The sequence below is a fragment of the Halyomorpha halys genome, unplaced genomic scaffold (assembly GCF_000696795.3).
Source record: "Halyomorpha halys isolate HHAL.00 unplaced genomic scaffold, Hhal_1.1 Scaffold2487.1, whole genome shotgun sequence".
NCBI classification, from domain to species: domain Eukaryota; kingdom Metazoa; phylum Arthropoda; class Insecta; order Hemiptera; family Pentatomidae; genus Halyomorpha; species Halyomorpha halys.
In genome coordinates, this window is record NW_027113870.1 from 63,242 (window position 1) to 76,342 (window position 13,101).

The 13,101-nt window shown below is 29.6% G+C and overlaps 1 protein-coding gene across 1 annotated transcript in view; it reads right to left on the reverse strand.

Moving 5' to 3' along the window:
• Positions 1-1,473: 1,473 nt before the first annotated feature.
• Acadvl (Acyl-CoA dehydrogenase very long chain) overlaps positions 1,474-13,101 on the reverse strand; it is a 16,200-nt gene continuing 4,572 nt past the window's right edge. The window contains exons 5-10 of the mRNA XM_014437388.2: positions 8,728-8,858; positions 7,841-8,016; positions 6,252-6,515; positions 4,960-5,128; positions 3,892-4,292; positions 1,474-1,840 (exon numbers count right to left, since the gene is read on the reverse strand). Coding sequence (XP_014292874.1) covers positions 1,703-1,840; positions 3,892-4,292; positions 4,960-5,128; positions 6,252-6,515; positions 7,841-8,016; positions 8,728-8,858 — 1,279 coding nt within the window. The 3' untranslated portion in view covers positions 1,474-1,702. The remainder of the gene's footprint in view (positions 1,841-3,891; positions 4,293-4,959; positions 5,129-6,251; positions 6,516-7,840; positions 8,017-8,727; positions 8,859-13,101) is intronic.

A 13,101-nucleotide genomic window follows, 5' to 3' on the forward strand; every position in this document is an offset into this window, starting at 1 on the left:
TATTTCATTCTTTGTTAATGTTAAATAAAAAATATTAAGCTGATAATAACAGATACAATCTTTAGAAGAGATAATGCTGAAATTTACTCTTCTTCTTGTCCTATCTCCCGTCTTAATCTAATAACACACCTTTGAAGAAAAGAATTATGCAAATGTAAACTTTTCTTGAACAAGTTCATAAAGCCATAGTATTCCTAACATTGCTGTTCATGATCACCTCTCGTGATGCTTGCAGAATGGTTTGCATTGTACATGATATTAAGTGAAGAGAGCGAGACTTTCATGGATATGAAGGATATTTGATTTATTGCTGAATTAGGAACAACAATGTCTCAACCCAGACAAGCCAATTTAAGTTAGACTCACTCCACTTTCCTTCTTTGTGTACAGGATATGGCTTCCCTGAACTTCAAGTTAACATACTTTCATATAGTAGCTAAAAATGTTAATGTAGCTATTCACTCACTTTGGCAAACCTTTATACATAAACTCTTAACAAAGTGAGGTCACTTTGATTGAGTTACAGAATTCTGAATAGTAAATTCTCTTAACCTCCAAAGAAAAATTAATTAAAAAATATATATTTCATCAGCTTTCCTTTGAATTTCTGATGTTTGTTAATTACATTTTTATTCTTATAAATTGTGTTTAACAATGGGACAGGGATAAGAGTTTAGCATGTATTTTATTCAGAGTGAGGTTGGAATTACTTCTGTGGATCCACCACAAATTACAAATCAAATTCCCAGTGCCACATTTAACCTGGTGCTACTTTCTGCTCATGAATACTAAGGATCTGTCCCAATGAGCTCAACTGTTTTTATTATTATTTGTATTTTTTTCTCACATCTCACAAATGAGCTCACTAAATCTGTAGTTTATTATACAGTACTGGAAACTATAAGGTCATATTTTTAGTATACTAAAATAAATCTAGTCATATAACAAAGATTAGTATTTTATCTTAAAATTTTGAATATATATTTTTTTTTAATATGGAAAAAAGTTTTTATAGCTGTTTTTGAAATGAAATCCACAAAACAACACATAGTTTGAACACTGTTGATGGTAGCCGTTCTAGAAAGAACGGTTTGATAGTGGCAAAACTTAAAAAAGAAAAAGAATAAATGAAAAAAATTATTATTCTGTATTTGATTTATTCTAAAGATAGTACCAACAAGGGTGTAAGAGAGAGTACCATAGGCAAGGGTCATTTTCTCCATAGGCCGTCAACAGACCATGTCGAAGTTACCTAAATTGTCGCATAATAACCTTAATCAAAGTGCAGAACTAAAATAAAATAAAAATTGTATTACGTTGTGCCACTAGCAAAGTAAATTAGCAATTTGGATTTTACTGATAAAATAGAAAAACTGTTTCTTAAAGTCTCCCCTTATTTAAAGAAGGCAAAAGGATTTAACATACTTTTTACATTTTTATGTTGAAGAAAAAATTAAAAAAAAAAAAGAAAACTAGCAAAATATATATATATATTAATTTTATAACTTTTACAAGTATAAATTAAAATAGATTTCTAAATAAAATAGATTGTGAAAAAAGTATTTTGTACTATATTTACAGCCATTCATACAGTAAGTTTAAAAAAATATTCTCAGTACAAATATTGAAGGGTTCAGTCACTATATACAAATATGAGGCTACTTGGTGTCATGGAAAAATCAAGACAAACACTGTAACTGATTTATAAATTAAGTGGATTAGGCTGGACAAATCCTCCATTCTCGCAAACATTTTTCGCTATTTGAGACATATTGGCAAAATTAGAAGCGTGATAAGGACTTTTGAGTGCTCCAAGGTTAGCAGCAACTCTCATGGAACCCTAAAAAACAAAGAAATCATTAATTTTTAGTAAAAAAAAATATTGTACTCTAGCATTCCATAACCATAGTTTTTAGTTTGTAAATTCAACTTAAGTTTTACTTTCAACTTCTTTTAATAAAAGTTGTCATAGCACTAGTCCATTTCACTCGAGAAGACACCAAGCCAAATATGGTGTTACCACTCTGTTAATCACGGATAGAAATTTTGAAATTATAATAAATGAGAGATCTGATATTTCTAATCAAAATAAAACAAACAATAAAAATGTCTATAATTTATTAAAAAATAAATAAAAATATTATTTATGAAAATGATTGGAGAAGTTTGTCGGGGGGTGCGGTCAGCAAAGAACAACATAAATAAACAAAACCATATTTATTTATTTTATGCCAACGTTTCGACCTGAGTTTCAGGTCTTCATGAGGGCTATAGAACAAAAGGGATAACAACAACATTTAGAGTAACATACAATTGAAAAGGAATAGAACACAAACAAATTTAGAATTATACAAAATATTGAATTGATTCATAAATGATAAAAAATTGATAACTGATAATTGAATAGTACAAAATTTTAATTGATTGATATTCGTGGAATTGTATGGTAGTAAATTGAAAACAGTGACAGATGAAATATAATATCATGTAGGTAAGAAGATATGTATAATTCTAAATTTGTTTGTGTACTATTCCTTTTCAATTGTATGTTACTCTAAATGTTGTTGTTATCTCTTTTGTTCTATAGCCCTGATGAAGACCTGAAAATCAGGTCGAAATGTCGGCATAAAATATATACATATCTTCTTACCTACATGATATTATATTTCATCTGTCACTGTTTTCAATTTACTACCATACAATTCCACGAATATCAATCAATTAAAATTTTGTACTATTCAATTATTAGTTATCAATTTTTTATCATTTATGATTTAATTCAATATTTTGTATAATTCTAAATTTGTTTGTGTACTATTCCTTTTCAATTGTATGTTACTCTAAATATTGTTGTTATCTCTTTTGTTCTATAGCCCTGATGAAGACCTGAAACTCAGGTTGAAACGTCAGCATAAAATAAATAAATATGGTTTTGTTTATTTATGTTGTTCTTTGCTGACCGCACCCCCCGATAAACTTCTCCAATCATTAATCTACGGTCAACTATCTACATCTCATTATTTATGAAAATTATTGTTAAACTAAAACATGAGTTCAAATTTAAAGAGTATTAATTAATTTTAAATTTGGTACAAAAAATCATAAGAAACATTTTTAGTTATGTTGGTTCATTCCAAAGTTTTACTGATATAAGTAAAAATACTATTAGGTAATTGTTAAGTTCAATAATTTTTTTTGTTTTATAGAAACTTAGATTCTACTTCCTTTTTTTTCACCAGAAAATAGCATCAACATTACATGATGCCAAAAGAACAAAGCTTTGCCGAATTCCATTGTTCTTATAGAAATCTGTACTGCCATTTATACAAGAAATTAACTACAGCTAGTCTAATTAAAACATAATAAAATTTTGTTTCAAGTTTTGTCACTCAATCATACATTAGTAATTAAAGTAAACCTTTGTAAAGATTGCTTGTATCATTTTACAAGAAAATGCGGGGATTTCTCAATCTTTATAGCAATTTATATTTTGCTAATTAGTACTTAAACTGACAAAACTCTTTTGAAATCATTTTTGTAATATTGCTTTCCACTGTGAGGTGGAATGGCTATTACAAGACTGTTGAGAAGCTAAGAAAAGTTTTTAATTCTATTCCTGTATGATCTGACAAGTTTAGGCATTGACCGTATCTTAAGAAATTTTTTTTCTTTATTCATTATATTCTGTAAAGGAATATAATGAGATCAAACAATTGTGAGATTTTGGATTATGCAAACAATAAATTCAACGGTATTGAAATAAACTATGTCAGAATGAATATATGATCTGTTAACTCCGAACTACATACTATAATTTTTTTAAAGAAAATGAAGTATACATGCAACTTAGCTTCTATACAGTATATAAAAAGACAAATCACAAATGAATACCTCAGAACACCAAACTTTGGCCATGAGTGCTTCATGCTGAGCAGAAGGGAAGTTCTTCTGGAGAGATCTAGTGGCTCGAGAAAGGACAACAGACATGGTGTAGATGTCAATCGCAGCGTTAGCCACCCTGTTCAGAAGGAATTGTTCTTCAACGATTCCTCTACCAAACTTCATCAACAGTGCCTCAACTGCAGGCCCAAAGTCAGCTATCGATTTGGCAACAAGGGCAGCCGATGAAGAGAGACTTGGGTGAACAAGATGTGAAAGGGATGGAGTACCACCGAGCCCTACTGTCCTAAGCCCTCTCTTGGTCACCTCTTCCAATATCAACGAGAGGTGAGCTGTTGGCTGTCGGAAAGCATTTTGGAGTTCCTTCAGATGGGACCCAGCATATTGGATACCTAACAAAGAAAATGTTTTATTATTGTTATCATTATCGTTAATTTATGTTATTCATATAATTTGAAAAAAATATAGTTAAAATCCACTAATACTTCATCATTATTAATATAAATATTCAATAAATGTTTTCAGAAAGGTAAGTCCAAATTTATATATGAGAGTTTCATGTAAAGCAAGCAGGTTTGACAAGACTGTATTTAAATAAAATTATTATTTTGTATTTAAATAAAACTATTACAGGGCCAGTCATTGCGATGTAGCACCACTAGATTGCACCACCTATTCGTATAAGTTGTTATAAGTTTTATAAATTTTTAGTTAAATATTAAAGTTAAATTTATAGTTCAATTTTTATATTTATGTTTTTGAGTTTTGTTATTTGCATTTATTTTAATTTGATTATAATATATACCCAGTAGCTAAACCTCAAGTTACCTACTAAAAAGACAGTAACTGAGTTCCCCAAGAGTTTATTAAATATATATTTAGCCAATGGGGCCAACCTACTTTTGTAATTCCATTTAACCTCATTGAACTAATTTTAAAAGTTAATTTTCAATTAATTGACAAATTACACTCAACCTTATGAAACATTGATTAACCTCACTGATAATTCATAAATTCTTTCAATATAATACTGAATATTAAGAGCCTAAATATAAATACCTGTAAGAGCCACAAACAGCCTCAATATATCATTTGTGCCTTCAAAGATCTTGAAAATCCTCAAGTCTCGCATGACCCTTTCCAGGCCGGTTCCTTTCATGAAACCCATTCCTCCAAGAATTTGAATGGCTTCATCTGTTACAGTCCAAGCACTGTCAGAAGCGAATACCTGAGGAGAAAATAGTGAAGTAGTATCATTCCTATCTTAAAATCAAAAATTTTTAAGATAAAAAAAATTATAAACCACAACAAAATTCAATATAAATGAATTATAAGTATATGTATAAACTATTTCAGAAAACCAAATAATTAAACTGACAGTTATATAGCCAAATTTTCAGGGGATCATTATCCATATAGCTTAAGTTAAATAATATAAAACTTCATTTCTTTATCTGGATAATATAACCTATACCTTTCTCTTAATAATATAGTTTAAGAGAAATGATCCTGCAAAGCAGAATGCAAAAATCTTATTTGCGCCACTCAGCCAGCTAAAAGCTTAGAGGATCAAGGAATCAGTAGGAAATTGAAAAATTGATAAACTATCGTCAACCAGTGAGGTAAGACCAAACCAAATTAAAAACTAAAGTTTATTAGAACTAATTAACGTCTTGGTGTTGATCAGAAAGTTTAATGGTTCACGAATCAAAACCAGCTAAGACTAAAACATAAGAAGACAAATTACAGTGAGGGAAATCAGAAATTAAGAAAAAAAAAAAGGAAACGGGCATCAAAGTCAAAGAGGCAAAAAATAAATGGTACAGTATCATAAGTAAGACTGAAGGATTAGTCAACCTCAAAATATTAAGGCAAAAGAACTTTTTTTATATAAAAATAACAATCATAAAATAATAATATTTTGGTTAATTTTCAAGCTCAGTTCTACAATGCTGACAAAACTTAGTTATGATACATCATAGGATGACTTCTATCACTTAACAAAATAAATTAAGAGGATTAAAACTACAAATAAAAGGAATTACTACATTTCATGATTGTAGTATTGCTTTCAGGATCAACTGGAAATAATATTATTGAAGCATGAAATTTTGATGTTTGTAAAAAGTATGTGGTTCAAGCATGCAATTTTCCAAGCCAAATATAAAACAGATATTGGTCTTAATATCTTTTTCATTTAATCTCTTGGTAAGTAAGGATGATAAGTTTTTTCAAGGAATATACATAATGAGGGTTGCCTTTTTATCAGAACAAATTGTTGTTGACCACGATGTTCTAATAAAGTAATAGCAGTACATATTAAATAACAGTTATATCGAGGGATGGCTTACTTTTGAAATAGCTGCTTCAAGATGATAATCGGCGCTGCCAGAGTCCATGTTGCCTGAAATGGTGTAGGCAAGGCTCTCGGTGGTGTAATGCAGCATAGCCATTCGTGCCAGTTTTTCTTGAATTGTTCCATAAGAGTCTATCTTGCGACCGAACTGGATACGTGTTGTGGCATGTTCAACTGCTTTCTTAGTGACTGCCCTCATTGTACCAGAAAGAGCAGCAGCCATTCCGAAACGCCCATTATTCAATATATTCATAGCTACCTGTAAAAATAAATAACATAAATTAACAAATTATCAGCATACAATAACATAGATTAACATGTTATCAAATCAATAACATACATAAACAAATTATCAGCAATAAAAACAAATGGAATTTGGATAATGTCAGAAAGATACAGTACAGTACATTCTCACGAATTCTGACTAATTCAAACCAAGATGATTCTGATTACTTTAAGTAAACTAATACCAGTTAGTTTTAAATGAACTTAAAAGAAAATGTTATTCCATTTTAATTACTTAATATTATCAATATTAAGGTATCTTTAAATTGTTTTACAATAATTAATAATCAACTAAATAATTTTAACTTATTATTTTTATGAGTTTGTTTCGAAGTTCATATGGATTCCTTGTTTTGGTGACTAATGATAATAACTCCATCTACATAAATCTTTTTGATGTAAGGTAAGTCAAGCAATAAAGGGGATTCTTTTTCTTTTACATTCATCAATTACTGTAGAAAACCCTTTATGATGATTACTATATTTTCTTAATAAAGAAGTATTAATAGAACAAATATAATTTTTCATTATTTCGATCTTAATTCCACATTTTTACTTTCACTTACATATGTAAGAAATATATAGTAAAGAGAATCATTACGATTGTGAAAAATTTCAAATTTGGGTTTTTGATGGAAATACACATTTTGAGGTTTCCCGAGTCCAAATTACTGAGTTTCACAAAATGTTCTCTGTGTCTGTTGAATAGCCAAGCTCAAAAACAACAAGTTATATGAAACTGAAATTACATATTTAGGACAGGTTAGTCCAAGAGCTCAAGAAGAGAAAGTAGTTGGATATTTTTTATTACTTTAATGAAAACTATGTATAGTTAGCAGTCAAAATTGATGAGTCTGCCAAGTATAGGTAGGAGAAATAAAAAATGGGCAGCTGTTTCAAAACATTAAAAAAATTTATTTTTCATTTGGACTATAATTAAAACTATGTAAAGTAGGAGCAAGTGAAAGTTACGAGCACACCACACCAGATTTTAAATAAGACCCTTAGTAGATTGTAATATTTAGTATATATAATAATAGGATTCTATTATTACAACTTTATAAATTAGAATTGATTCAAAGCAAAATTTCATATATTTGACTAAAAAAATGTTTAAGCCACATATTTATTAATAAGAATGAGTATTTATTCATAGATTTAAGAATGAGTAATATTATAATTCTACTGACATTAAAACATTCCTTTTATCCTCTTCCCTCAAAAATTGGGAACATTTTCGAGTAGAATGATACTTTTAGACAATTATTAAATACATATGACATAATGACGAGGAATTACCTTGAAGCCCTGTCCAACACCTCCTAATACATTTTCAATTGGTATAGGGACATTATCATAATAAACTTCAGTAGTATTTGAACATTTGATTCCCATTTTTTTTTCTGGAGGACCACTTGAAACTCCACCAAAAGACCTCTCAACAATAAAAGCTGTAACTTTGTCAATATCCTTTCCTACAACAAAATAACCTTTTTGTTATAGAGTATTAAACAAAAAATTACTAAGTAATAATGATTATGGTATTATAAAATACTTAAAAGAATCATAAACAAAAATGATTTCTTTATCTATTAGAAAGAATTTTTTTTACAAGAAAAAAAAAAAGATAAAAACTAGTTCGAGTTTAGTTCATATTTTCTACAAAATAATTAACCCGAATAATAATTTACTTTTAATGAAATCTATAATTTATTAACATTTAAAAAAAAAATATTAATGAACAAATATCTTAGCCATAGACCATAATCAAAAATGTTTACTTTGTTAAATATGAACCTCAAAATTTGTAACTGCTAGAAAAAGTAAAACTAACTGTAGTTCGAAGACCTGTTTCACAATAAAAACTTGCAACTTGTCAAATTGTATGTAAATTCTATAAAGATACTTTAGAAAAAGTTATGGCAAGACTTGCCTCACAAAGAAAATATAAAATAGCTACTTTAAAAATAATATCAAGGAAAAGAAGACAATAGAAAATTATAAATTCCCCCTACATACCAAAGCAATTAAAATTTTATTTCAATTTAATATATTTTATTAGTAAACAGAACATCATTACCCTGAATATCTAAATAAAGTTTTTTATATCTAAAAAGTATTAGCATAAATCAATAAGAGGTTATTTTCCAAAATACATATTGGTTAAAAACTATTAAAGTTCTTACCTGTTTTGGGGTCTTTTACAGTGGTTTGGGCAAAGACAGTCATAATTTCAGCAATGCCTCCATTACTAATCCAAATTTTGCTGCCATTCAGAAGGTAGTGTTTACCGTCTGGTGATAAGGTTGCTCTCGTTCTATTAAAAATTAAAATGGTCAAATATAATTTAGTATATAAAGATTAATAACTTTTATATATAAATTTTGTAATATCATTTTCTTGAGTAAATAGTTATTTTCTATAAATGGTTTTTAATATGTTTTTATTTTATGTATAGTTTCAATATTTTTCATTTGCTTTGTTAAACCAAAAAGCAAGCTAACCGATTTTCATCAGTAATATCCAGTCACAAAAGACATCGTTCAAAGCCAAGATGGCGGCGCTGTCCTAAAGTCGGTAGAATCGCTGCCATGATGAACAGATTAAAATATTTTCAAATATATTTATCTTCCTATCATGATAGTAATTACAGTAGATTTAAAAAATAATAGAAGTTGATAATAAATGTTAAAGATTAATATTTATAAAGAAAATCAGAAGAAAAAACTCAAAAGTGTTGTGCTGTAATCAAAGTTTGCATTGAACATCTAGACAGGACTCTTTGTAGAGAGATCACTGGTTGTTAGGGCGGCAGGAGGATTGGACATGTCCGGGAAATGAGGACGTATCCAGGAAGAGGTGATGCGGACCACCCTTTGACTACGTCAGTAGTAGACTTCATGAGAAAAAGAAGACAACAAAAATCATGCAAGAAGAATAAGGTACTGTTTGTTTGGATTGGCGGTGGATGAGATGTGTATTGAAAACTGTTAGAGGACCAATGCTTTGTTTCGTACAAAATTCTTGTCGATGAAAAATTACAACTGAAAAAAAAATTTCTCTGCCGCTCAAGAAATAGATAAAAGTATAACGACGTTAATTGAGTTGATCTCAAACAGTTTACACGAGGCAACTGTACGACCTTTCCATTTAAGGGGAAAAACATTTTCTGGCAGCTGCCCTAAATCGATACTGCTAAAAATTAAAGAAAAAAAAATCATGCCAAGAGACAGTGGATGCACACTAGAAACCCTGTTCATAAAAATAAATGGAACCACCTCAAACATGAAACTAAAAAGGATCTGGATGAATGGGCGTATTCTAAATATCAGGGATATGTGGATTCCATTCATTATGGAAGGCATCTCTTGAATAAACGTGAAAAAATTCAAGGTCTAGTAGACAATGATGAATTCATCACCAGTGACGTCAAAAAAGCTGAAGTGTTCGCCAATTTCTTTGAGAAAACATTTTCCAAAACAGAAATACATCCGAATTTAGTCACTGATCAAATTGACAAGTATGTAAATCTCCTCCTCGCAACAGTTGAACTCCCACCTAAATTCACGTCGTTAATTTGCCCCAAAAGAAATCCAAGACCTGATTAAAAAGCTCAAGATAAAGAAAAGTCCTGGCCATGATTTGATCCCAGTCATAGCAATCAAAATGTTAACCAGGAAAGCTGTCGTTTTTATCACGTCAATTTCCAACAGTTGTCTTCGTACTGGATACTTTCCGGATACATGGAAGAAAGCCGAACCTATAGTAATTCACAAGCCTGGTAAGAACGCTAAACAAATCAGCAGCTATAGAGCTATCAGTTACCCATTTTTGGAAAATTACTGGAATCAGTTATAAAAAAAACATCTTAATTCTTTTTTTCAAAGCATCGAAATAATTTCTGATTTTCAATTTGGTTTTCAATACAGTCATTCCACTTCTCACCAACTGCCAAGACTATCGGATTTATAATTAGCGGATTCGAAAAAAAGAGACACACCCTGGTAGCGTTCTTAGGTTTCCAACAAGGATTCGCTAAGGTCTGGGATCGAGATCTCCTATATAAACTAAAGAAAGCAGGCACTCCACAATACCTATACAATATTCTGAGCTCATTCCTCAATGGTAGAACATTTTCAGTCAGAATTAATAACAAAAATTCAACCCTTAGACAAATCAATGCCAGTACTCCACAAGATTCAGTCCTTTCTCCCATTTTGTTCAACTTTTACCTTCACGACATCGTCTAGTCCACACACACCTCCATAGCTATGTTCGCTGACGATACAGCTGTGTTCTTTCAACATGATGACATAATAATAGAAACACTTTGCAAAGTCACCTTAATGATTTAGAACAATATTTCACTAAATGGATGATTAGCTTGAACATTGAAAAATGCAACTCAAAAGTTTTTACTCTTCGACACCCACCAGATCCACCGGACCTAATACTCAAAGGTAAAAATGTGAAATGGAATCCTGCCAGTCAAACAGTAAGATATCTGAGAATTCACCTAGATCGCCGCCTTACCTGGAATTACCATATCAACATCAAACTAACTCAAACTTATGCAAGATTAGCAATGGTATATCCTATCCTAAACATAAATTCCAAACTAAAACCAGAAACAACTGTTCTTATATTTAAAACAATCCTCAGGCCACTGGTGATGTACGGCTGTGAAGTCTGGGGAACGGCATCCCTCACGAAAAGGAAAAAACTACAATCTTTTCAAAATAAAGTACTAAGAATCGCAGTTAATGCTCCTTGGTTCATAAGAAATAGCCAATTGCATCGCGAATTACGAATGGAGTCAATAGAGAATTATATCAAAAAACGGTTCATGAAGTTCCACTCCCAGTTGCCGATAGTTAAAGGATCAGTGACCTACAACCTGGGAAACCCAACCTCAACCCGAAGACTGAAGCCCAGACTGCTGCAGGACATTCTTTTATAAATTTTAATAAATACAAAATTAATTCATAGTCACACTATCTCTATTTAATTATTATTATTATTCATTTTATTTATTCATTATTATCGTTATTTTATTTTATTTTTTTATTATTATTTTTTTTTCTCTCTTTTCTTCTCTCTTCCCTTTTTCAAATTAACTTGTTTATTTTTACTATTAGAAGACAATTGTTTGTTTTATATAAGTGTACCAATATCATTATTTTTTGTTAATAATTTTACTTTCCTCTTTTATTAAGAAGCATTATTCTTATCTATTTATTTTATTATTATTATTATTTATTTCTTTTAATAAGAAGATTTTATATAGTTAGGGGTGTCATTTGTATGACTATACCCCCTCATAATCAACTGTTAAAAAATATATATAATATAAGTTATATCAACCATGTAAGGCCCAGCAGATCTGGTATAAAAAAAAATAAATAAAAAAAAATGCTTTGTTTACAGTCAGTGGGTGTTTTTTGAGATAGAAAATATCAGGAACCTTCAATGATCAAAAGAAGATTGTATAAATTGCTTAGTTTTACTCTACCTAGAATTTAAATACAAATGTACAAGTAGCTATTAATTTAGTTAAATATTAGTAGTTAAGTGTTCTGATTGTTTCGAAAACCCGCCCTTAATTGGTTAAATAAATTATGGTATATAATTTATATATTATGTTTATTATACATCATCACAACCATGTGTAATAAATGAAGGTGAATACAGCAACATTTCAAAAGACCAAAAAAGAACTTAAAATTTTGCTTTTAACTTCTACATGGCATATATATATATGTTTTTTTACTTTCTTTGATTCATATATTTGTGTTTATAAAGCTTTATTTTATAAAAATGCACCCCTCCTTTCTGGTAAATTAATAAAACTCTAACATACAATTTTTCACATTTGATACTTAAACATAGTGACAATAATAGACTCAAATTTTTTCTCTTATTTACTTAACTTTTTTGAAATTCTGTTTGATTATTGAAAACTAATAAGGTTTCAAGTATAAGGTTTAGAAAGTTCAAAATTCTAAGCAAGTTTAACCTTGTAGTATGTATAAATATTTCACATACATATAGTAATTACTCATATAGTAATACGAGTCATATGCGGTAGTAATAACCAGGGCCGTAGCTAGGCGAGATATGCCCCGCTAAGGGCATAAAATTAACTATCGAAAAATAAAATAGCTCCTTGAAATTCCAACAATTAGTTAATTATTTTATTTTCAAATTAAGGTCCACCTTTTCTTTAATACTTTGCCATGGCCATGGTAATAGCATAATTGATGAGAAACCACTGGCACAGGTTTGTTCTCCCTGACAGGAAAAAAAAAACTGATCACAATCAACATAGCAGGAACCAATATGGTAAATCCAAAAGGTATGTTTAACCAAAAAAATTTTTATTTAATTAAATTGCAGTAAATGATCAAGGAAGGATTAATTATTTACAGAAGATAAACAGTATTAAATTTTAAATAATTATATCTCATAAAAAAGTTTTATATTTTAAATGAATTTGTATAATGAATAGATAGATAAAAGTATAACGACGTTAATTGAGTTGATCTCAAACAGTTTACACG